Here is a 25,505-nt window from a genome sequence, read left to right on the forward strand (position 1 = left end):
CTGCTGGAAATGAAGCTGCAGAATACGTTGTTTTGGGTGAAATGGCTAGAAAAGGCAGTTTGCCATCTGCCTCAAGAGAGATACGATATGGTTTCTACGTGTAGATGAAGCTTTCAAATCTCTGGTAAACGTGGCTCCCAACAGAGCTGTATCAGGACAAAACACTCACTGGGCCTCCAGTGTTAATTCCTGACAAAATTTGGACCATTACAAAAAAATGAGGATTGTAAAAATAATTCCAAGATTTTGAAGGATTTCCTAAGTGCCTGGGCTGCCTAACCTGCCCTCTGCCATCAGAAAAATAGGGAAGGGATTAATTCACAATGTAGAGATTAAACATAAAAACAATGCCCAGAAATGTGTTCTCCTGGGAAAGTCACCTTGCCAGCCTGTCCTTTTGGCTTTGTATGAGACTATGAGTTTGACCTATTGAGTATAAAAAATATTTGTAAGTTATTTGGTTTAGAGTTATACCATGATTGAAAAAGCTATCCTTGGTGTTACCTGGAGTCAGAGGGCATGTGTTTGATGGCTTCAGGTGAGGCTCCCTGGCAGACCAGCCTCAGGCATGGCTGTGACTTGGCAGGTGGGAGGAGCTCTGAAAGGTATAGAAGAACCTCACTGATAGAACTAAGATGCTGTTTATTTTCCCCCTGCACAGCCCTCTTCTGTGGTTACTGACAAAGTCATTCTCAAAGTCCCCAAAGAGCCCATCCTGGGAAGTCTGTGGCAATTAGCTCCTTGTATCAAAGAGAGCCTTCTCAGTGTGAACGGAAGAGCAGATGGGGTGGGGGGTCCTACCTGCAAACCCCTTCATTAAAAAGGCATGAGTCCCTGCTGCAGCTTTTCAGTTTGCCTGGGGAGAGAGGTGCCCACAGCGAGGTCCCCCCTTCCGCATGCATACAGAAAAAGGCCACAGCTAAATGCCACTGCATTTGCATAGCACTATTTTTTTCTGAATTCTCAGCACTTTGGGGAGGAAGCAGCTGAGAGGACTTTTCCTTACCTTTGACTTTGATTTTCAAGCATTAGAGTAGGGGTCCTCTCAAGGATATGGATGTAGGGGTGTCTGGTCTGCCTGGCTTTGCTGTGTGCACAGCCTGGGGCTTCTCAGCCCCTAAGCCATGACAAGAGGAACTCCTGCAGCCCTGTCTTGTGTGAAGAACCCCAAAACAATCTGTCCAACAACTTGGTCTGGGTGTTTTGAGGATCATAGAGAGGTGTCAAAGCCCCTTCTCCTGGTGTGAAGCTCTGCAGTACTGGCGTCTTGCCTCTGCAGGCAGAGAAGATCTGGTGAGGGCAAGGCAAGCCATAAGACCTGCTGCTCTGATTCATCCTGGGATGAATGGGAGGTGATCCTCAAGTTTTGAGTCATTGTGGTTAGCAAGCAGTTGCTGTGGCTCAGCTCCCTGGGGGAGCAGACCTGCAGAACTGCCCCAAGATGAGCTGCATGAGGTTTGGGACAAGAAAGATTTGTAACACAGCCCCTGAAGCACTATGCTCTGCTCTGTTCCCTGCCATATTGGGTTGTCCTGCTCAATCCTCTACTGTTTTCCAAAAACTGAAATGGAGGGGAGGCTGTTTTACCTCCTCTAAAGGGTCACCTTGAACACAAAATGCTGTCTCAGCCACCATGAGCCAAACTGGATGCTGCCACAGCTCTTCATCTCTGCCTGTCTGGGATGCTAAAGTGTGCCCTGTGCCGTATATTGTTCATCACTGGTGGAAAGTGGAGCAATGATGGTTGCGCTGTGGGGCAGTTATCGCCCCAGCTGGGATTGTGACAGAGCAGCTGTGGCCTCGGAAATACCCGGCTTTTGGGGTAGTGGGCCATAAACACACACTTAAATTTCAGGTCTTTTCCCACATTGGGGCCTATTAGCCCTTCATGCATCCACGCGCTAAGGTCCAGCTGAGCGGAGCAGAGCAAAGAACCTGAGGAGGTTTTGAACATCCCCAGTAGGAGCTCCAAAGCTTCCAGCTCTGCTCAAGCCAAGTCTCGGCATGAGGTTTGTCTAATTTGATGAGGCTGGAGGTGCTCAGAGCAGCTGAACAGAAGGTGGAGATGACAGAGAGGAGAGCGGCTCGTCCGTGTTTAATATTTGATGTCTAATTTCGCTCGCAGCAACGACAAAGTCGAGCAAATTCCGGGGCAGGGTGCCCGTCGGGGTGGTGTGTCCCCGGCGGCCGCAGTGCGACGGTTGGATCTTTAATGGTTGCACTGTGCCGCACCGACGGCGGTTCGGGGCAGAGCAGGGAGCGCCGCCGCCCCGGCCGCCAGCAGACCTGGTGCCGAGGACGCGGCCCCGAGCACGGGGCAGCCCCAAGGAGCCCTCCGGGCCGCTGCCGGTGGAAGGGCACCGGCGGGAGGGCAAGGGGATGCGCCCCGCCGGGCCGGGCCGGGCTCCACCGCGTAGCGCCACCAGGGGGCGCTGCGCGACCACCGACCGGTGCGGCGGGGGAAGGCGGGGCAGCGCACCGGGGCCGCTGCGGGGGGCGAGCTGCCCGGCGCGGCGAACTCATGAGCAGTAGCAGCTGTAGCAGGCCGAGCTGGGGTGGCGGGAAGAGCTGTCCCGTCTGTCCCGGCCGTCCCGACCGCCCCGTCGCCCGGGGACTCACCAGCCGCCCCGCCGAACGCCGCACACGCCGGCCCCGGCCCGCCGGCCGCACCGCGCCCCCATTGGTCGCGCCCCTCCGAGGCTCCGCCCCGCTAGTCCTGAGCCCCGCCGCCATTGGACGTGGCCGCGGTCCCGGCCCCGCCCCCGCCCGCCTAGCGTACACACCAGAGTCACGCGCCCCCCGGGCTGGAGAGGCGGTGGCGGGCGGCGGGGCGGGGCCGGACCGCCACGGGCGGAGGGGCGGGCGCTGATTGGCGGCGCGGGGCGCCGGGCCCGCCCCCGAGGCGGGCGGGGAGGGGCGGAGCGGGCAGCGGCTTGAGGCGGCGCTCGGCCCGGGCCGGCATTCGCCCCCTGTCGGGTCCCGCGGGCAGCCGTGCCCGCCGCCTCGCCCGCCGCCGCGCCGTGCCCGCCGCCACCGCCGCCGGGGGAGCCGGGGCACGCCGCAGGCGCCGCGCGGCGATGCGGGGCTGCGGCGGCGCCGAGCCCTGACTAAAGATGGCCGCGCTGCCCGGTGGGAACATGGCGGGGGGCGGCCGGGGGGCGCGGGTGCTGCTGCTGCTGCTGCTGCTCGGCGGCTGCCTGGGCCGGCGGCCCCCGGCCGCCACCGCTGCTGCACCGCCCGCCGCCGCCGTCGTCCCTCCCTCGGCGGCGGCGGAGGAGACGGTGATCATCGGCCTGCGGCTGGAGGACACGGACGACGTCTCCTTCATGGAGGGGGGCGCGCTGCGGGTGAGCGAGCGGACGCGGGTGAAGCTGCGGGTCTACGGGCAGAACATCAACAACGAGACCTGGTCGCGCATCGCCTTCACGGAGCACGAGCGGCGGCGGGGCGGGCGGGCAGCGGCGGGGCGCGGCGGGGGCGGCGGCGGGGTGGCGGGCGGCGGCGCCCCGCAGCGCTGCGGCATCCGCACCTCGGACATCATCATCCTGCCGCACATCGTGCTCAACCGCCGCACCTCGGGCATCATCGAGATCGAGATCAAGCCCCTGCGCAAGACGGAGAAGAGCAAGTCCTACTACCTGTGCACCTCCGTCTCGGCCCCTGCCGCCGCCGCCCTGGGGCCCGGGGTTGCCGGGGGGCTCGAGGGTGCCGAGGGGCCGGCCGGGCCCCCGCCCTGGGGCGAGACCACCTGGATCTACCATGACGGCGAGGACACCAAGATGATCGTGGGCGAGGAGAAGAAGTTCCTGCTGCCCTTCTGGCTGCAGGTCATCTTCATCTCGCTCCTCCTCTGCCTCTCGGGCATGTTCAGCGGCCTCAACCTGGGCCTCATGGCCCTGGACCCCATGGAGCTGCGCATCGTGCAGAACTGTGGCACGGACAAAGAGAAGAACTATGCCAAGCGCATTGAGCCTGTGCGGCGCCAGGGCAACTACCTGCTCTGCTCCCTCCTGTTGGGCAACGTCCTGGTCAACACTACTCTTACCATCCTGCTGGACGACATTGCCGGCTCTGGGCTGGTGGCCGTGGTGGTCTCCACCATCGGTATCGTCATCTTCGGCGAGATCGTGCCGCAGGCCATTTGCTCTCGGCACGGCCTGGCCGTGGGCGCCAACACCATCTTCCTCACCAAGTTTTTCATGATGATGACCTTCCCGGCCTCCTATCCCGTCAGCAAGTTGCTGGACTGCGTCCTGGGTCAGGAGATCGGCACGGTCTATAACCGTGAGAAGTTGTTGGAGATGCTGCGGGTCACCGACCCTTATAATGATCTAGTTAAGGAGGAGCTCAACATTATCCAAGGAGCCCTGGAGCTGCGCACCAAGACTGTGGAGGACGTGATGACTCCCCTCCGAGACTGCTTCATGATCGCTGCTGAGGCTGTGCTTGACTTTAACACTATGTCTGAGATCATGGAGAGCGGTTATACCCGCATCCCTGTTTTCGAGGGTGACCGCTCCAACATTGTGGACCTGCTCTTCGTTAAGGACCTGGCTTTTGTGGACCCTGATGACTGCACTCCGCTCAAGACCATCACCCGCTTCTACAACCATCCACTGCACTTTGTCTTCAACGACACAAAGCTCGATGCCATGCTGGAGGAGTTCAAGAAAGGTGGGCTCGTGCCTGTGGTGGGGGTGCAGGGGTGCTGCTCGGTGGTGGTGAGCATCTGCCTTCCTGTGGCGAGCTGGCTGGGAAGGCAAGGTTGCTCTGCAGGGAGGTCTTCTCAGGTTCCTGCTTGCAAAGGGGTTTGGGAAGGTACATTTGGGACAGAGTGGCCTGTGTTCAGGCATCTGCCAGATCTGCCCATTCCCTGGGCCAGAAAGCTGCTATGCGGCTGGTATGTGCCCCTGGCCTCTTCTCCCCACTGCACTGGGATGTGTGTGTGGGCATGGTGCCAAGCAAGGTTGTTTTCTTTCTTGCTTTTTCCACTCATCTGTCCATTATAGTGAGAACCGCTGACGGGAATCCGCGCCCGTTACTTGGCTGTGTCTTCTCTGTGCTTTTTCAGCTGGTCTGACAGTGAGGAGCGGGTGGGCTGCTCGGGTAGGTCGCCCGTATCTTTCAGGCTTAGTGTGTGCACACGTGCCGAGATAAACAAGGCGTTTTAGCTCCATTCATAGGCTCAGCCAGCTGACCTCAGCTCTGTGCTCGTGTTCCAGTTATTTTGATTGACACGTCGATCTTCTAACTCATAAATAGTTTCGGGGTCTTGAAATATATTTGAAAGCACCTGTTGGTGCTGCACTTCAGAGTTTTCCATTGGCTTCTCTCTGTCCCCAGGACCACAGGCTCAGCAGAGATATGAGGCTTTCTACCTCTCCGGTGTAATGTGTGTATTAGTTGCATCAGAACAGGACTGAGGCTTTCTGGGTCATTCTTAATTGTAGGAGGTGTTGACCTGACAAATGCATCTTAATTCCTGCTAGAAGCTTTTGCTTGTGAAAAAGGAAAAAAAATATTTTGTTTTCCTTTTTAAATCTTTTTCTCTCTGCAAGCCAAAAAATAAAGCTGTGGCCTGTGCAGGAAGGTGCTTTCAAATAAATAGTGAAGAGAAATTTCGAACAGATTGCATGAACAAACTCTTGTGCTGCAGAACTGAAGCCAATGGGAGCTGGTCATACCTGGGGAGATCTGACCAAGTACCACGTAGCAGCTCAGTCCCTGGGAGATGATCTGGCTGAAAGAGGAGATCTTAACAGCTGCACTGACCCCACAGTTCAGTTAATGGGGAGTAGTTGAGTTTACCTTTATCAGCTGCAAAAGTTACCTTGAAAAGAACTTTGTAAACTGGTGAATGGTCTTTCTAGATAACAAATGTAAATTACCACTTAAATTTGAGGTGCTCTTTTGTCCACACCCTGAGCTTTGACAGCATGGCGTGGGATCTGTTTCTTCCTGCTTAACTCAATTTTTGGGATTTGGAGGGTTACCCTCATCTTTATTTCATCTTCACTGATAGAAGGCAGATATACTTGTGCTTTTTACTGACCAGAGCAGAAGTGGTTTTGTCTCTTTCTGCCTCTGGCTAGTGATGGGTAAACCTTACCTGGGTCTGAAGCTGTTGGAGGAGTGATGAGAGTGAGTCTCCCTTGGCTGTGGTTTCTGCGCTGCAGGATCTGCAGCTCGTATCTGGGAAACTCAGTTATGTCACTTAACTGTTGGCTGGGTAAGGTGGATTTCACTCATGTACAGGTATAGAATTATTTTCTCCCCCTGTTACTCGGACTCCAGGTAGCATGTCAGGGTTATTAACCTGTAAACAGACTTGGGGTGTTTTTAAGTTCTGTTTGTAGCAATGTGTTTGAATAAATTCATGTTGTATCAGATGCTTTGTTTCCTCTGTCTGAAAGAGATGAAACATACTCCTGTGTGTTATTAACATAGGGGTCCTTTTATTTAATAGCTGGGAGAATTAGGTGTGCATTTTAAACCTGCAGGTGTGGGTAAGCCAAATATGCCTCCTTGCAGTTTCTAAAGCTTGTGCTTAAAATAGGCTTCTTAAAAATCTCCTGTGTCGCATGGAAGGGGTGGACCAGAGATGGCTTTCCCTGGTGGCAGAGGACTTCCCTTCTCTGCACTAGGAAATGTCCCAGTAGCACAAGTTTAGGATGACTTCTAACATGTTTGTTCTCTCCTGAGATCGCTGTGTCCTTGAATAGTCTCTGTAGTTGTGGATTAATTCAGGGTAGTTCGATCATACTTAAGTGTTTACTCCCAAATAGCTATGCTGGTTGGTCTGTATTGACAAGCCCTGGTATTAGGACCAGCTCTGTCCTAACTGGTTTTTCTTTAAAAAGTGCAGATGTGGTGGAAATAAATGGCTTCCTTTGTGTCCTTTGAAATGAATGTAAATAACTGATAGCTTGCTTGATCTGGCAGAGCACAGTGGCTTTTGCAAGAGTTCTTCAAACTTTCTTCTTCAGAGCAACCTTGCCAAATTCCCGTGAGAATGTACAAATTAAGGGTGAGAATCAAATTGCATGTTCCTCTCTAGTAGAGTGTGGAAAACAAATAAGCTTAGAGTTTTTAATCAATTCCCTTCCCACCACATTGACCTTCTGTTGCAGTGGGCTTGCTTCAAAACTTGCAAGTATGTATGTTTTTCCACCCAGATCCCTGCTACCCGGCAGCTGGTGGGATTGTGCTGTCAGTTGAAAACTTCAGTTGGCTTAAGGAGAGAGGTCTGTGTTTTTTAAAGAAGTTTGGTAATTTCCTGGGTAGATGGGCTTTTGATGCTCACTTTTTGGGCAGGAACAAAATATTTTTAACACTGAATGGAGGTTTACGAGGAGGAAATTAAAAGCAAAGCATGGCAGGATACGTCCTTACGCTGTTGTGGCAGATGAACCAGGTAGTCCTGTAGTTGTTCTGCTGCTTGGACTGAACAGCTGGAGATTTGGTGGTGGGCCTGTTATTTATGTTTGATGCCCACAATTGCGAAGTATCTGTTTCACTTCTATGCTGCCAGGCAAGAAACTTAATTTTAAGAGAGCTGCAGCACTATTCCCACTCCCTTGTTGCTCTCATCTCTTAAAATACAAACATGATTTCTGAAGCAGTCTGCAGAAAAGCTGCTCTTCTAAAAAACACTGTTTACTTACAAATAAATACATAGCTTTTGAAAGAGGGGCAATTGTCTATTGTCTATTCCCATCGACAGACCTTAAACCTCTTCCAGCACTGTCAAACCCATTTGCCTACAAGTTGAGCAGACTGCGTGTTTAACTTACTGGAATCCAATCATTCAAATTTGATGCAAGGAGGTATAAGGTACTCTCCATACTGGCCTAAGAAATGACCTACCTGATTTCTCAGCTCAGAGAGATACCTCATTTGAAGTGGGGAGCAAAGTGTCACCTGTTCCAGGGGTGGTCCATGTCCTGGCTCCTAAGCTGCAGCATTTTTGGAAAGAAGCTAGTGAACCATCTCCACTGGTCTCCTTTTTATTGTTGACAAGTGTGTGGGCTTGCCTTTTTTTTATTTTTGTTTTTCCCCCCCCTTTTTGTCATTTTTCCTCGATCTCAGCTCAAATGCTCTCTGTCGCTTTCTCTTGGTGTTTTTCACAGGCAGATCTCTGCATGTGTGATCCTAAATCCAAAGTGTTCTATTTCTAGCTCTGTGCCTGCCAGAGCTACAAGAATTCAGCTTGAAAAGCCTCATGTTGTAATACTAATATTTTACGATTGGCCCACTTTCTAAGAGCCATTGTATGGCTGCTTTCCTGGTGCCTGGGCGGCTTCGGAGGGCAGCAGTTTCTCAGTCAGAGTCCTCCATATCTGGGAACTTTGAGTGCTATGTTTTGATCTTATTTGTATGTGTCTCCACTATTCTGTGGGATCAGAGTGAACAGCCTGTTACAAAGAAGTCACAGGAACTGCGTGTGGCAGTTCTGAGTTCTTGTTTTCTGAAACACATGGCAGCCTTGAGAAAATGCATAGATTTCTAATTAAAATAATTACCAACTTGGACCTTAAATATTCTTGTTTCCTAAAAGCCTTGTCAGATTTAACTTGAGGATGTTATCTTCATGCTCTGTTGGTCTTATATTGTCTGATTTTAATAATGTGTATGTTTGGTGGCTATATTTAGTGTGAACATAGGACCTGGAGGAAAACTTTGTCGATTTCTTTTCTAGTTCCTCTTCCCAATCCAAAGAAAACCAAGCCCCACCAGCCTGAAACCTAAACCCCTTACTTTTGAGGGAGCAGAGAATATCTAGACCTACCTACTCCTCTTTTGAGCACATAGATCCTTTTTTTGGAAGCAGGTAAGACAGGAACTGGTAGCCCAGGGATCCAAAGTTTTGCATTACTGTTGTTGGCCTGAGGGTTTTTTTTTTCTTCTGTTATTAGGTTACTTATCTTTTTTTCAACAGGCCCAACCCAGGCTTGTAGATGGCTTCTTTCTTGGTCCCTTTCAGGTTTTATGGATTGCGATCCTGCTGGATCGTACATCCAGACTTTCCATGCAAAACCTTTATTTAATGGATCTGAATGCTCACTTTCTAGTTTATCTAACAGGTTGTCTGCCTCCTGAGCCATTTTTGTGTGTGAGCCCGTGACTGCAGCATTATGAGAAACTGGAGGAAACTACATAAATTTCTTCTGGGATTATCAAAGGCATGTAAAACTCCTTGTAAAATACTATGGTTTTCAAGGCTGTTTGGCTAGCAAAAGGCACCTCCTCTGATTCTTTCGGGGAAGTTCATATAAAGGGAAGGTGTTGAGGAGGTCCAGCATGGAGACTTTTTTGTGTGAGAATAGGGGAGTGATAAGTGGAAGGGGGGGGAATTTGCCACCCAGATACAGAAGACTTAGCATTGATATGCCTGCAGATTTGTTTCATGGATGAAAATGGCATGTGGATGCGGGGGTTATCTCATGACAAACTGTTTCCTGGCTGTCTGACAGCAGAGCACCCTCAGGTACTGTGCTGTCAGGAGCTGTGCTGGCCTTGCAGAGCTCCTGGGGGATGCGTGCTTGTTCCATTGGAGAAAGCAGATGTGTGTCACTGCAGACGCCCCTCCTGCTGGTGTGCTGAGGGGGAGGCATCAAGGGGAGTGCCTCTGAGAACAGCTCCAGTTCTTCCTGGGCTCCCTACTGTGAAGCTTTTTTAGGACCAGGAGAAGAAGAGACGCTGCTGGAGGGCAGCAATGCTCCTGGCCTTGGTGAGGAGCCCAGCTGGAGGCTCCGTTCTGCTGCTGAGAGGAAAGAAACATGTGGTCCAGGTGGCTGTCAGAGAGAGGAGTAAGTGAATTAAATGGCTTGAACAGTGGAGGTTTGAATCTGATGCTCATGTTGGGTATAATTCTTGGATTGCTTTTTAGCTGTTTGCTAGCAACTCTTGTAATTTAACAGACAAGAAGTTGCCTTTTCCTCCCCTCAACTGTTTGTTAAGTTAGCAAACGCTTTCTTGCACTGAAACTGATGGGAGTGAATTCCACCACAGGTGAACCATGTTCCTATCTGCTTTCTCTGTGTCTGTAAAGGTTATCTGTAATAGGCGTAGACGTAAGCTTCAGGTCAGTCTGTGCAGCCAGCAGCATTTCACAGCCATTTGTGGAGTAGAACAGAGAGAAAAGGCAGAATGTCAACTTCTGAGCAAATTCAGTAGTGCAGGGAAATGATCAGATAGCTTAACCATTGCAGTATTCTTCCAACTTGAGATTTTTTTTGAGTTTCACAATTTCTCTGCCAAGGTGAGGTTCTGAGGAGCAGAACACTTTATTGGTGAACTTCAGTTGACTCTAAGGGTGTAAGGACAATGACAGCAAATCCTCTACAGTAGTACGTTGTCTGATAGTGGCTGTGGCTGCTTAGAGAAGACATTAGAAAAGAGCAAATTTATTTTGTTCCCCATGGAAGCTTACTGATCCCATCAGGCTGTGATTCGGGAAGTTCTGGAACTGAAGATGCTGGCTTTGTTGAGTAGCCCTAGATGCTTCTTTCTTTCTGTGAGTCTGTCTAATCAACACTGAGCCTTTGTCAGCTCTTGCACACAGACAAACAGCAATGTTGCGATATCTCCTGTCAGTAGCCTTGTGGTGCTGTGGCAGAAAGAGGCAGATCTAAAGGTTACATTTCTGATTGTGACTTCTGTATGAAGCCATCCAAAGGTAGGCTTTGTTTCAGCAGGCTGTGACGTCGCTTTAGCTAGTAATTGAGGAAATGAGGGAGTTAGCTACCTCACACTTCATACATGTTCTGAGTATCAATGCCATTAAACTGTAGATGAGATCTACCCATCTCAGCGTTGACTAGTGTCAGATTTTGTCTTGCTCACTTGGAAGGTAGGCATTCTAGTGCACAGGAATGAAGACCTGGAAAATTTGCAATCTCACTACTTTGCCTCTTCTAAACGCTTTACAATATGTGCTTAATATTAAGAGTTGTAAGTCAGTTTGACAGCTGCTTAGGCACCATGAAAGGAATGGTCAAACAGTGTACTGAATGAGTCTGTATCTCATCCTGCCTTGCTTTTTCAGTAATACTTAACAAGAGTTCACTTTCATGAGCTTATGTATCTCTACAGAGCTGTGGTGCAATTGCCAGTCTAGGTAGACCAATTGTACCTCTAGTATTGAGTCCCTCCTGGTTTCACTACTGGAGCTTGTAAAACTAGCTTTCAACACAGAGTGCTCACATACTCTGAAACATACCCTGGTGAGCATGATCTGGCACTTTTCTTAATTTGTCAAGGTCCTGAAATACAGCTTACCAGCAACAAATAGCAGTGTAAATACTTGGTGCTGATGAACTACAGCCAACAGCAGCACATGGGTAACAGTCCCAGAGCAGGTGGCTGATCCAGCCTGGCTCTTGCTGAGGTCACTGAGTCATTTCAGGACTATGTAGTGATGGGCTTTTGTTTCACTTTTCAACAATATATAATAATAGAAAAAGAGATGCATAAATCTGTCATTAACCTTCTTCTGGCAGAATCCGCCTTTTCCCTTGTCCTAGAAATCAGTATGGCCCAATAGTTGCTGGCAGAAGCAGCTGTGATGGGAATAAACAAGGGCTAAGTGTGATGGTATGCAAAGCATCTGTGAGAAGAGCATAAAAAGTGAAGCTGATTAAGGAATGACAAGGGGAAGAGATGACCTAGTCACCTCAGCATATGTCTTCTTACAGGAGGTAAGTGTAGGGATGAGAAAGGGATGGCCTGCAACAGGTAAGCTGAGAAGCTCATTGATGTTCTAAATGGCTTTTTGTACAACATGGAGTAATAAAGTTCTGAATCTTCAAAACGTATTATGTGTTGAGGCAGAGAACCCAAAGTTGCCAAAAGATTTCCCACGGCTTCTTTAAAAAAAACCAAACCAAAACCAACAACAAAACACAAACCCCAAAACAACCAAACCAAAACAACAGAAAACCCCACTAATGTTATGACTCCAGGACATGCAATTATACTATGTCTTTTGCAAAGTAGACTTGGAGGAACCACGTCCCTATTTTATACTTCAACTTGAAACAGAAAGTTGCAATGTCAGAAGGACAAATGACAGAGAGATCCATCATGCTTGGAGAGAAACTGGTGGTTCTTTTGACTTGCCACCAGAGTTGCATGTACCAACTGTGCTTAACACAGTGGCTGGCTTAGCTTTTCTTTCCATTTCTGGTCCCTGATAACAAAGAGGCTTTGATTCCTTCCAGACTTGTCCCCACTAACTCTTTCCTTTTTTGACCTCCTTTATTCAGAAGTGCTCTCTTCTCTGTTCATGACTCTGTCTGTAGTGACTTTCCACTCAGAAGAATCATGAGTAAGGGGCCCTTGGAGATGTCCAAGCCATTGTTCTTGTGTTTTGTGTTAAAGTTGCCTAGCAGCTTTCCAGAATTTTGGTAGGCAACCAGTTTTTGCTGAAGAGAAGACTGACTTTCAGGATTTGCCACACTTCTCTGTTGTCTGTGGGACATCATATGGTCTGTTTGTCTTTGACTGTGTTGTTTTAGCACACAACCTGTAAATGCAAGTGATGTTTCTTTGTCTGAGTTGGCTGGCAAGTTAGGAATTAGGATTCTTACATGGGTGTTTGTGGTTATTTTTGTGATTTAAAGACATGAGTCAGTGTTGCTCTTACCTACTGGTGATGATATCTGCTGGAGAGGACTAGTGAAAGAATACTAGAAAAGCAACTTGTCTTGTAACCAACTTGTCTTAAAATACCCAAGCCCTAGATTGAACAGAAGCCTCAAAGCCAGGAAAGCTTGTGTGAATGGGACTGACTTGTTACCTCCTTGTATTGAAGCATTTTGCTTGTCCGTTGTTCGTTATAATAACTTCAGTGTTTAAATATGAAGCAACAGTTCTTCTCATCAAGGAGTTGTACTTTGAAGGGCAAAGTAAGTGTGATGCCTGTCAATCTGGGAACTGAAATCTGATGATTATTGAGGCCTCAAGAGTTACAAGTTAACGTGATCTTGCTGCAGTTACTAATTAACCAAGCAAAAGTTCTGCTCCAGCCAAAGAAGCTGGGGCCAGAAGATGAGCACATGCATTTAGTACAAAAGATCTGTGTAGTTTTGTTTTCTGTAACGCTTTCCGTTGGGATTGCACCATTCTTTTGCTGTCAGTCCTAAAAGGATTTACTTTTCAAATGAGAGCACTGTTGTAACATCTCTTTGCAGGGTGAACTGTGCCGTCAAGACTGGGCTCCTACTTGCTTGAGGTTTTCTCCTGCAGCAAGTATGAATGAAAGTTGTTTTTTTTTTAAAAAAAAAAATAGTGAGTATTTTATGGCAGTGTAATCTCTTACAGTGATATGACAGTGCCATCCATGGCTGTTGATCTCTGTGGAGGTGAACAAGGCTTTATTTTCCCCACTTGTCCATGGGTAATGAGGGCAACAAAGTGCTGACGCTGCCTTAGTTGGATACTCTGCTGCCAGCAAACAATTTTAAGAAGGATCTTGCCATTTCTGGTTTCCTTCCAGTACTCCACCTCCTGCTTTCAGAAGATTGTCCTGCCTGCCCTTTGCACTGGGGGGGTTCAAAGTGCAGCACTTGGCTGAAAGCAAGTCCGCAGGACCCCTCTCCGTGCAACAGTTAGGTGAGGACAAGGCTGATCACTTTTATTGCTTGTGAATTGCTTGTCAGCAATTTCTAGGCTCCTACAAAAAAAAAGGAAGCAAGTCTGCCAGTGTGAACTTGTTCTTGATAAAAATTTACAATCTGGCATCAAAATAAGGTGTGGCTGTGGGTTTTAGGCAAGCTGCAGGCTTACTTCTTCCTTTCTAGTCTGGGACAATGTTCCATTGGAAGCAAGTACAGCTCTTACAGTTACAATTCCAGTACACAACAAGTGCAGACAGGGGCCTTCATATTACAAGGTGCCTAGTAAGAGACTTCAGTGAAATTTTGTACTAGTTAAGGTAGGCATAAATTGTGAATTATTCAGTAGCTCTAACTTGAACTCCAAGGGACATCACTAAGTTTTTGCTTCAGGATGGATAAATCAGTGTGGTATGTTTTGCTATGTGAATTTGTGTGGGTTTTCTCCTCTGCCATGTAACTGAGGTATGTGTACAGATAAAGCTTTTTGACTTTCGGATTTTATTTTAGTGTCTTGATGTAATATGTGTGGAGGCGGGGAGGAAGCATCTGTCAAGATACCAGTTATATGAAGACTTGCTGCCTAGGTCTTGCTTTTCCTTGCAGAAGAAAGGTATAAGGGATGCCATACCGAAGACTGGGGCAGTGGTCCTGTGAGTGCCTCACTATATGGACTGCATGGCTGTAGTGGTGTGGGATTTATGCTGCTCTTCAGATGTGATCTGGTCTTTGTCATATACTGGTTCCCTGCCCTCATGGGGAATAACTTTTATCTTCCTGTTGATCATCTAGTTTACCTGGAGCCTTTTGGAGTAGTTAGGCTTGAAAACACTTAACTCTACAGCTAAATTCAATAACTTCACAATGCTCACTGGGAGTATTTTTTCTTTTCTTAGTGTTGAAGCATTGCTTGCGCTATGTGAATAGGTTGTCTCCCAGAGGAATCAAAATCCTTATCAAAATCATTGCCTGTTTCTCTCTTAATGAAAATCCTGTACAGTGTACTTTAGACTCAGCATCAGCTACTGAAAGTTTGAGTGCTCACTTACAAGAGAAATGAGAGACTTTCTTGTACCACATGTGGAGGACAGCCTGCTTCTGTTCCTTCTATACCAGTGTGTTTGTGTTTTCCTATGACCCTTAACAGAGATCACAACATGCTTAAAGCTTTATTCCCGTTCCATGTGATGGACCCTGCCTCTCTGTCGTAATCAGAACTGACAGTTTTGTAGGTCTTTCTGTTGGGTTGACAAAGGCCCAGGGTGATTATGATCACTGATGTTGTCGTGGTTTAACCTGAGCTAGCAAATACAACCATGCTAGCTGCTCACTCACCCCCTCCCCAACACCCCAAATAGGGGACAGAATCGAAAGGGGAGAAACTTGGATTGAGATAAACACAGTTTAATAAAATAACAAAATACTAATACACTACTAGTAAATATATTTATGATAGTAATAGAATATAAAATAGAGGATACTCAAGACAATTCCTCACGAAGTCCATCCACATCAAGCAGCCAGTCCCAGGAGGCAGCACCTGGTCCCAAACAGCTTATCCCAGAGAGAGAAAAGGGGGAAAAAGGCAGAAAGACCCTGAGGCCTCTGCAAAAAGGCAGGTTGGCAAAAAGGCTGGAATAAATGCCCTGAACAGAACTCCCCTGAACAGGTCTTGAGAGCAAAGAGAAGAACCAGAGAGAGAGAGAGCCCGGAAGATCCTGACTCTCCTTAAATATGAAGAATGATGCTAATGGGATGGAATACTCTTATTGATTAGTCTGGATGTCAGTCAAGCTCTGCCCCATCCATGCCCCCCTCCTCGATGCTTCACACCTGTGGGCAGAGCACTCAGAATGTCCTTGGCGCTCAGACCAGAGCAATTAAAAACATTAACTCTGTCCCAGGGTGTTATCTCTTGTTCTCAAACTAGGTCCAAATAATGACTATGCTAGCTATGAAAAATAAAGGTTTCTAACTGCATGAAGAATATTAACTCATTTTCAGTCAAACCAGCACAAATGTAGAGCTGCTTTTCCAGTAGCTTACTGGTTTAATCCAGCTTCTGTTATATTCCAGGAGAACCTGGAAACGGAGAAGTTGCACAGTTCACCCTGTAGGCAGTCTTGGTGGGGGGTGAAGCTTCCCAACGTGGGAATCCCCTGAGGTTAAAGCTTGAGGAAGGTAGCTGGGGCAGTGAAAAAACTTAATTACCTACAAAATGGTTGCAGTCTCCAAAAACTAGAGCAATCTGTTGCTTGTTGAACCTGTGAGTGCAGTTGTAGTGTGTGCAGCCAATGTGCAAGCAAATACAGTAGTTTTCTTTTTTCCTGCTTTCTCCAGTGCCTCTGGGGTTAAGGGTGAGGATGAAGGTTTCCCTGTCCTGTGTGATGCACCACAGACGGGAATCCCGATCTCTCTTCCTCCTCCTCTCTGTGGGAGCACACCTGCTGTGCATGGGATGAGAGGTCTACCAGGACAGTTCTGTCAATAGCTCTTTTCTTTTAGATTTTTAAATTTTTTTCTTTCCAGAACAGCTGTTTTGAATTTTCCATTTTTTTTTCTGTAATATTTGAACAAGCTTTATTTTATTATTTTTTTTTTTAAATGAGAGAAAGTGTCGAAGGGTGTGGGGTGGAGGGAAGACACAGATACGTGTGAGTGTTGAGGGCATTTTCATTTCTGATTCCTGGCCTGAAAATTGGGTTTAAACTTGTTACTTGCCTGCTGTTTGAACACGATCCAATGGTAAGAGGCTTTAATACATTTCTTCTTTGCAAATCGTCAACTTCACATCTTCCAGTAAAGGAAAGAATTTGGGAGCATAGCTTCCAAGAGTAATAGCCCTCTCAGCCCATGTAATGCACAGACTCCAACCAAAAAGTTCCAAGGAAAATACTCAGAAAGGAGGAAGTTTTCTAGCTGTCTCCCTGACAGTTTTGCATTTAAACTATTGGGCTTTGCAGAGAGATCAGTATGCTTTTCAGATAGACACGCAGCCATCCTGGAACCAATAACTATGCTGAAATATCTTAATCCATGCATAGAGTAGAGAAATTAACAAAATGTCTCTTACTTCCCAAGTTTATATTGATGGTGCTTTGTAGTTTGCCACTTTTCCTGCTATCCAATTAATCTCTAGCTGAAAACACACTTGGCAGTATTGGAGGCTGTATCCAGGTACCTGCTTTCTAGTTGTATCTACTTCCTGATCAGCAAAAAGAGCTGAGTGCCGTGAGAAGGGCTTGAAAGGATTAAAGGAGGATGCTGAGCAAAGAGCCACCATGAGGAAGCTGATGGGCTTGGAAACTTGGTATTTATGCTCAGCCTGGGTCTTGCTCTGTTTCCTCTGAAAGGCACTAAAACAGCAGTGTCCTGCCAGTTTTCAGAGGGAGCTTCAACGTGAACATTCTTTCAGGAGGGAATGAAGTTCTTTAAAATCAAAAGATGCTTTTAACAAATGAGATTATCTTAACCATCCTCTTCAGTGCTGCAGTTGGTAGTTGTGACAAGGAATCAGCGGATACTATGATTAAACATGTACCCCCACAGCTGGAGGCAGCATGCAGTTTCTGGGAGCAAGAACTCTTGCTGTGGTAATGCTTGTCAACAATTTCACTGACAAAACATTTTCATCTATCAGTGTTTTCTGGGGATTTGAGGATGGTTCAGACATAAAAAACCTGAAGTAAGACTGGATGCAAATGTTCTTGCAGATAGATTATTTTTTTAACCTCATAAAGCAGAGTTTAAAGCATACAGGAAATTTGTTTTCCTATTGCTGTTTGTTTCCTCCAAAATGGAAAAATGACCCAAGGAAATCAAGGGCATAACTGCTTCAAGTGTGTTGAGAATTGGGCAAGGGTGAAGTGGAGGATTTCCTAATGCTGTCCAAAGTTGCATATAGACCATGATACCTTCTCCTTGTGCTTCAGTTACACTTTGCTCTTGGATGCATACTGATTTTTGTCCCCTCCCCTTGTATCAACTGTATGGCTTTTTGGGACCCAGTATGTTTCAGCTTTCCTCTGTAATTGAAAGTATATAATAAGATTTTGGTTTAATCTTCACTTAACAGCTTCCTTGCACAATGATTGCAACTTTCTGCAGACTGACAGTCCCTCCAATGACTCAGATTTTGCTTGCCCTGAGGTCCTTTGCTGTCAATGTCTTTATTTAGTGTTTTCACTCTCCTTTCTGTAGATCAATGTGTATTTCTCCTGGGACTGTCTGTTGGCAGAAAGTGAGGAAAATCAAGAGAGAGACTAGGAAACAGTAGCAACAGATGAGATAAGGCCATCCACTAGACAAGTGTGTGGAGATACAGTTAAATTGAATGACCCAATGGTTAATGCTTTGTTCTGTGTAGCTTTATGGGTACTGCAATTGCTGCTGTAAGGTTCATTATCAGGTGCTTTCTAGCCTCTTACTGACACAGGGGTTTTTAATCTGTTGTTTTTTCCTTACTGTGTCAGATGTGCCATTTATCCTTTTATCCTATGCTGCTTGGCTTTTGTTTTCAGACGGTTTTAAAGTAATGTCCAGTTTAGATTATGAACTAAATATTTTTCTGTTTTGCTGGGCTGAAAACCTAGTAGGCAAGTCTTTAAGTGGCATGCCTGTTAGTGCTTAAATTCCTAGTCTTGAGGGGTCTGCAAGTAGCTCTCCTTTTTTCTCGTTGGTAACAAGGTGGTAACCGAAGAATGATTAAAAATCTTGGCTCCCCTGTGAGCCAGGAAGTCTCAAGCTCCGTTCCTGGTGCAGCTGGAAAGTTGTGCTTGTACCACGGACAGGTTGGTTACACCAGTGGCTAACACAACCATGTTCCTTGTTGCCATCCACTCCACAGAGTCTTGAGCAAGCTGGGTAAGAGAGGGATTCAGGGACATAGATCCAAGTCTGTTCTCACTGCTGGTGAAATTTGGGATAAAAAAGATGGCTTAGCTGGGCTTTTTGCCCTATTCTGTGTGTGATGTTGTGAGATGGGGAAATAGCAGCTCGCCAACAACTGTGAACAGTCAAGGGGGCGTGCAAGATCTGTCCTTTGATAGTCCAGCCCTGCCCCGGGGGGTGCAGCACACCTCCTTGGTACACCACTCGCACTGTCCTGCTTTTCCTGAGCGTACTGGCAGAGGCTGGATTCTGCCACTGCTCTGGTTGTGTTGGGTCCATTTGCACATCAAGGTCTAGGCTGGACTCACCTCCATGACACAGAATTGAAAGTACCTGTGTTCTGTTGATACCATTATCAGTGTGTCTCTTCATGCTTACATTAATGCCTGCTGTCTGATTAAAGTCTCTGTTACTGCAGAAGCTCAATGTTGGACTCGTAATCAAGGGCACCGTTGTGCTGTGCTAGCCTGAAGAGTTCTGCTGCAGTTGTGATCATATTGTTCTGTCTAGCTCCATCCTGGTTCTTTATTGTTTTCTTTGAGATAGGAGGTAGGAACAGGATGGAGGAGCTGAGAAATTTGATGCTTGTCCTGTTCAGAAAATGGATGTGGAACAGTGAAGACATGATCCATTTTCTCATCCCTCTTTGGGGGTTAGGCTTGTGCGGGGAAGGAGTGGATCAGGGACTGGTTCATCCTTCTTCCCTTGACTGACTGAAAGAAGAGGTGAGTGAATGATGTACTCCGGTAAAGTGTGAATTCAGAAACCTCATTGGAAAAGTTGTTACCACAAGTGACAGAAATAGATTTCTAGTTTCAGAGAAAAATACTTTTCCTTGATTTTTATTTTCTTTGTGTTGGAACAGGGAGACAAATAGAGTGATGGTGGCACTAGGTAGCCTTTGAAGGCTGCGTAAGGAAGAGATAGGAGTGTTGCAACCTTTGAGTTGTTAACCTTTTGAAGTCGCATGGGGTAGATGTCTCATTACCCTTGCCCCAACGCATGCACATTTTTACCTGTGACATACCAAGCAAATTGCCTTCTGCCTCAGAGATGGTGAAGAGTTGTTAAACCTGTTTGGCTTCGAGGCAGTCATTCTGGGGATTCTCTTTATCTGCGCGTGTGGGGGTCGGGAGGCCTGCAGAGCCACCCTCTTCTCCCTGTGTGTGGTGTCCGCTCTGCAGGATCAGTGCTTCAGGCAAAGCTCCTGTGTTGGGCAAGGGGTTTTAGTAAATGCTTACACTAATAGTGGTAGGTGGTCCAGCCAGGGTCAGGTAAGGGAGCCGCAATGCCCACGGGGAAATCTGCAGCCACAAATGAACAAGCCGGTCACTTCTCACAGTAGGGAGGGTGCTTGAGTAGTGTTTGAAGATCTTATTAGAGAAGAAATAGAACATTAAGCTAGCTTTGCAGTTTTATTTAAAATTGGATACTAAATTCTTGAAGCCAATTGTCATGCATTTAATTTCCCTATCAGAATAAGCTGTTTTTAACATAGGTGACTGACAGCATCAACATCAAAGTGCTGAGTTCAGCATGAAGAAACAGTTTATTTGCAACATGTACACATAGACATCTCTTGGCAGTGACTGTGTTTCTTGGTGTATAGCATGTCTGTAGCAGGTGACAATAATACTGAACAAAACTGAGCATGTCTGTCTGCTTAGGTGTTGTGGGCTTTTTTTTTCTTCAAGCTATTGCAAACTCTTGTGGGATTGCTGAGACAAGCCTGGGTATGGGGGTGGTCAAGGAGAATCCAGAAGTTCTGGAAAGAGAGGGAAAGTGAGAGAACTGCAGGTGCTCAGTGCATGGGAGAAGGCTAAAACATAAAGTCCAGAAAAAGAAAACTATCATAGAAAAATAGGAAGAGAAAATAGAAAGAGTAAAACCTACTGATGAGAATCACTGAAGTATCTGACCTCTCTCTGCTGCTCTTGTCCCAACTATCATGCTCCTGACTTGCTGTTTGTGCTCGCCTGTGTTTTTGGAGTCTCAGTGATCCATTTAATGTTGCTAAAACAGGTGCCACATAGACACTGGCAAATGAGCTTTCTTACTGTTCCACTCAAGGATATGACTCATTGCTGAAGTGATGGTTCATTTAGCAGAGCAGTTAAACTAGAAGTATGGAAATTGTCAGGGTTTCCAGTGATAAATATTTCCTTTGTATATTTTTGTGTTAAGCACACAGAAAGGAAACTTTTGACTATGGACATTGGTCTATTAGGAGTTGACTTGTATTCCCAAGTTTAATTGATGTGAGCCTCATAATGCAGGTAACTGCTTGGTAGTGGAGGCTGAGCTAGATTTGAACTGGTAGAAGATGATTGACTTGATCTTTTAATCTGTCAGCTCATTCTTCACTCCTGTTTTCTGTTTGGATGTTGTAGTTTTGAGATGTTTTTGGAAAGGGTAGTGGGAAAATTTGCAAACATTTTTCAAACAAAAGATGATTTGTCTTCATGGCTGGGAGGGTTCATTTGGACACTTGCTCTGAATATTTTTTTGTTTTGTTTGGAAAACCGAAGTTCTTAGAAGTGAGATGGCCTTGGCTTTCTTTGTTCTTTCTTCTGTCTCGGACATCTGTATCAGCTCTCTCACCGAGTTCTTTATCTTACTTGGCTTTTCTGTGGATGCCTGGAGGCCTTGGCTCACATTCTCAAGAGTGTCCACTGGTTCAAGAAGCCATTGCTGCTATCAAATTACCTTGACAGCTGTTGTCCCATTTCATATTTGCCATCCCCTCCCCCTGGCTCCCTTGTGATTTTTGGCAGAAGCTGTGGCTATTGAGCAATAAAACTTGGATCCGAGAATCCTATTGCTGGTGGGAAAATGAGATGAGAGCGTACTAGTTAATGCCTTGCAACTTCTTGCTGATGTATAATCAGTAGCATCTTCATTTAAAAACAAAACCTATCACTAGCTACTCTATGGGTTGAGCAGATGGTTCATTTACTGTTCATCCAGAACTGTGTGATAGGTGCTGGTGTCTTAAAACAGCACACTCTATACCAAGATGTCTATCCAGACAAGATCTTGATCTGGAGTCCTTGACAAATGCCTGTGCATAAGGACTGCAAAGCAGCTGGGATGCTCACGTTAATGAAAGTAACCCATAAGGGCACAGCTGACTTTGTCTTCATGTTAGTTCTATTGATGATCCTGCCCCTGCGTAAGCTGGAATAGAGCTCCTGTAGTTTAGTAGACGTGGAAGATGACCTTTATAAGAAGCAATTGGTCTTGCTTGGATTTGAAGTAACAAAACGTAGAGAGAGGATTTGGGGACTCTTCTTTTGTGTGTGTTTGGGGGTTTCATTGCCACTCTTTTAAATGCAACCATAAACGACTTCTGACACCTGGCAGAAATGGTGTTGATCTTGGGACTAACCATCATAAGAGAACTACCATCTCTGTAAACCTCTCCTTTTAAGATGTTTTGTGTTTCCTTTTTCAGTTGTTTGAGAAGCTGGCTGATGCATGGCACGCTTTAATCTCTACTGATCCTTCCTCTTGTCCCTGTTGGAACATGTCAGCAACTAAATTTTGTGTAACATACTGGAAAAATTAGGAAGGAAGGAAGGAGCAGATCTTAATTGGAAAGATGACTGACAGAAAACAATTAATGCATCCAGAACACTCAGTTCTGAGGAACGCATATAGGAAAAGCATATTAAAAAATTCTTTTGCTTGCAATGTGTGTGATTTACTATCTGATAACATCAGTGTGAAATGTAAAGCTTGTAAAAGTCTGGATCAAACTAGCCTTAATGCATGTCTTACAGCTCCTAAATTACCGTGCCAGAGGGGGAAGCCCAGGCTCCTCCTCAAACACGTGCTGCAACTTTTTTGTACGAGTCTGCAGAGAAGGGTATTTTAAGAAGTTGGCAAACGGTTCTGGTGCATGTGGAGTGAAATCATGACTTCAGTCAGCGGCCGTAAATTTGAGGGTTGGTGCCTTGGGGCCCCGTGCTGGCAGGAGCTGGTGGATTTTGGCATGTTATGGCGTCTCAGCATCTTGGGTGCTGTGGGTCCTCCTGGGTTGTGCTGAGGAACAGCCGGGGATGTAGTGCAGCCAGCTGACAAGTCAAAGGGGGAAAACTCAGAAAGCATAGGGTCAATGAAAGTGTCTCTTGCTTTGAAAAAATCACAATTATGTCAACATTATGCCCTGGAAAAGAAATAGAAGTAAAATAGGGAATGGATTACAGCTAGGTGAAAAAATAATGAAGCGTCGGTCCCCTAGCTGTAATGTTTGAGTTGCAGGGTGGGATACGTGGGTAAAAATAACATTTTACTGACTTTTCTTTCCCCCCGAAGGTAAACAAAAAATATTCATAAGGCCTTAATTTGGTGTAAAGTTGATTAAAGCGTGTGGCAATTTTATCCTCCCTGCCCTGCATCCCTTGGTATGCTGGCATTTAACACGGGTTTAAACAAGGTGCTCCTAGATCCGGTCTCTCCATGGAGACTGCAGAAAGCGCTGGAAGGCTTGAGCTTCCTGCAATCCCTGGCACGTCTGCGTTACGCAGCCACGTTATTGTAGCAGTAGGGGACCTGTTAGTTTTCCAGCCGCAGTTCCCAGCCAATGTGTCCACTCTGCAGTGTAGACTCCTGCATGTTCGGTGTTAAAATAGTTCTATAGCTTTCAGGCATCTTGCATTTCAAATATGGGTAGAGAAAGAAGTGCTGGCCTTTAAGGCAGGGGTTTCAAGGCTTTTTGATATCAAAGGCCATGTTGACAACTTGGCAAGCGCTTGTGGGCCCAAGTGCGTTAGATCCTTAGGATAGGAGCTGACTTGTTGCAGGGCATTGGAAAGGATTTTTTGCATTGTTTGAATGTATTGTCAGGTGTATTATGTCCTTTCTTAGCAATGTGGCTGCTGAAATGTCTCCTCCTTTCATGCTAGCCGTGGCTTGCTGTCCTGTCAGCCAGAGAAGGGGTTAACTTGCTGTTACAGTCTGCTCCAGCTCGTGTCTGGCTGTCCAGTCTCTTCAGCTTAAACCCACTTTTCTGAAGAATCCCAGCTCCCGACCCCTCTGCTGCAGCAGCTCGTGCTGTGGCTGAGGAGGGTGGAAGGGGGGCTTTGGGGAACGTGTGGAGCTCGGTGGTGGGTTGCATGGTGGGAGCAAGTGCCTGGGCTGTCCGTCTGTCACAGCCCTCTCCCAGGTGTTCTGCAAACCCCGGAAAGCAGCCGGTTCTGGCAGGGCAGAGCTTGTCTATCCTGGTCAAGGTCTCAGAGGTCTTACCAGGTTACCTGCTGTTGACTGTTGGAAATACCAGCGTGTGTCGCTTCCGCTCTGCTCTTGCGCTTTCCAGCCTCGCTGAGCTGCTGCTTTGCTTTTTTGCATTGGGCGCGTTAGCTTTGTTGGTTTGCTGTGGCGTTTGAGCGTCTTTGGATGACAGACAAACACCCTACCAGTACTCAATGAACTATGCTTAGATCTGTAAGATTTATTTTCATTTCCTATGTGAGGCAAGTGAAGTGTAGAGGTCAGTGCTACAACACAGTGCAGAAGGATAAATGCAATACACAGAGATGTACCAAAACTTTTCTTAACAGCCTTTTTGAAACCAGTGCAGCTATGACAGTGTGGAGTGCCACCAGGCTAATTGTTCAGGTCCTTGTCTGGCTCATGAATAGAGCTTGCACCTGCTGCAAGGAGCACGGCTGGCACAGATGTTTCAGCTTTTAAATGCAGTCACAGGTTTTGGTCTGAGGTGGAAGCATACTTTAAGAGCTATGCTGTTTTGCAGGAAAGACTAAACAACAAATCTGTAGCAGCATGGAGGAGAAGCCAGTTCTCCTAACTCCTGGTCATGTGCTTTCACCACAAAGACCCTGTTTCTTCTTTTACTTAACTGCAGAATTCCATTAGATCAAAAGCTAGTTAAGGAAAATAGAGCCCCATGTGGTCCTGTGTGGTTACTTAGGCAAGTGCTATTTTTAGGAATCCCAGTTGAGTAAGCCCTGGCTCTTGCTGCTGTTAAAATCCATGGAAGCAAAATTAAAACTTTTACCTTCATCTCAGCTGCATGGAGGCCACTTGGCTCTAGCCATCTGTGTTTTGTAGGGTGGTTTTTTTCTTCACTTGTGCCTCCCCCAGCTCATTCTCTGCCTTGCGGAGAATTTTTCCCTTTCCAAGTGGGAGTTAATCAGTTCCTTGGGTGTGGGAGACTTGGAATAAAGCAGGTAGGAAGTAATGATTTCTGCACCTCTCGTTATCAGAGATGTTAATGAGCTCTTGCCCTCCACTACTAGGATTCTGCCTAACTCCACTTAACTGCTTCTCCTTGCTTTAGCTTCTGTTGCCCAGTTTCATTGATGTGTGGAAGATACCTCCTTGCCTGCTTCACCCATACCAAGAACAGGGAGCCCAGGTGTGTAAAATGTGACTTGTTTGCAGCTCTTTCACCTTGGTGATGCTGAAGAAAAAGTCTCACAAAGTTTTGTGTACAGACCTGCTTGACAAGCTTTGTGGGAGCATTTTGAGGGCAATGGTAGAAGTAAGACAGTTTGGTCTTGAATTAAAGATACAAGAATCCAGTTTCTGTTCTGAAAACAGTGGTTTAGAGTCTGAAGACCCTCTCTTGGTTAATAGTTTTCCTCAGGTTGTGTGGTCTCTGCTTGAAGTACTCTTTGTCTGAAAACAACAGCAGCAACAAAAACCCTCCACTTCTGAAATCTTGTGTCAGGGCTAAAATTCTCTGCATTACCAGGCTGTGTGGTGACAGCATGGCAATATTCTGTGGAATATTTGAGGGCCTTTTAAATGCAGAGGAAATTATTAGTAACCTTTTCAGCTTCGTTGACATTAGGCACTTGCTAATGTTTCATGTCAGGCTGAGGTGATGAGGAATTAGTTGGGGATTATATTTATCTGTGCTAGTGTAAATGCAGTTACGTGGGCAAAGTTTTAGAATGTTTTGGCTTTCTCCATTTAGAGATCTGGCTTGAGCTTGGCCAGCAGAAGAGTGGTCTTACGGATATGAATTGCATA

At 46.6% G+C, this 25,505-nt stretch overlaps 1 protein-coding gene across 3 annotated transcripts in view; it reads left to right on the top strand.

The window, feature by feature from the left end:
- The first annotated feature begins 3,038 nt into the window (after positions 1–3,038).
- CNNM2 (cyclin and CBS domain divalent metal cation transport mediator 2) overlaps positions 3,039–25,505 on the top strand; it is a 119,446-nt gene continuing 96,979 nt past the window's right edge. For 2 of the 3 annotated variants that reach the window (XM_065843640.2, XM_065843642.2), the window contains exon 1: positions 3,099–4,674. In XM_065843640.2, coding sequence (XP_065699712.1) covers positions 3,114–4,674 — 1,561 coding nt within the window. In that variant the 5' untranslated portion in view covers positions 3,099–3,113. Of the gene's footprint in view, positions 4,675–25,505 lie in introns of all 3 variants that reach the window. The other variant, XR_011740322.1, reaches the window with a different exon arrangement.

Source organism: Patagioenas fasciata, chromosome 8 (assembly GCF_037038585.1).
Source record: "Patagioenas fasciata isolate bPatFas1 chromosome 8, bPatFas1.hap1, whole genome shotgun sequence".
Classification (NCBI taxonomy): domain Eukaryota; kingdom Metazoa; phylum Chordata; class Aves; order Columbiformes; family Columbidae; genus Patagioenas; species Patagioenas fasciata.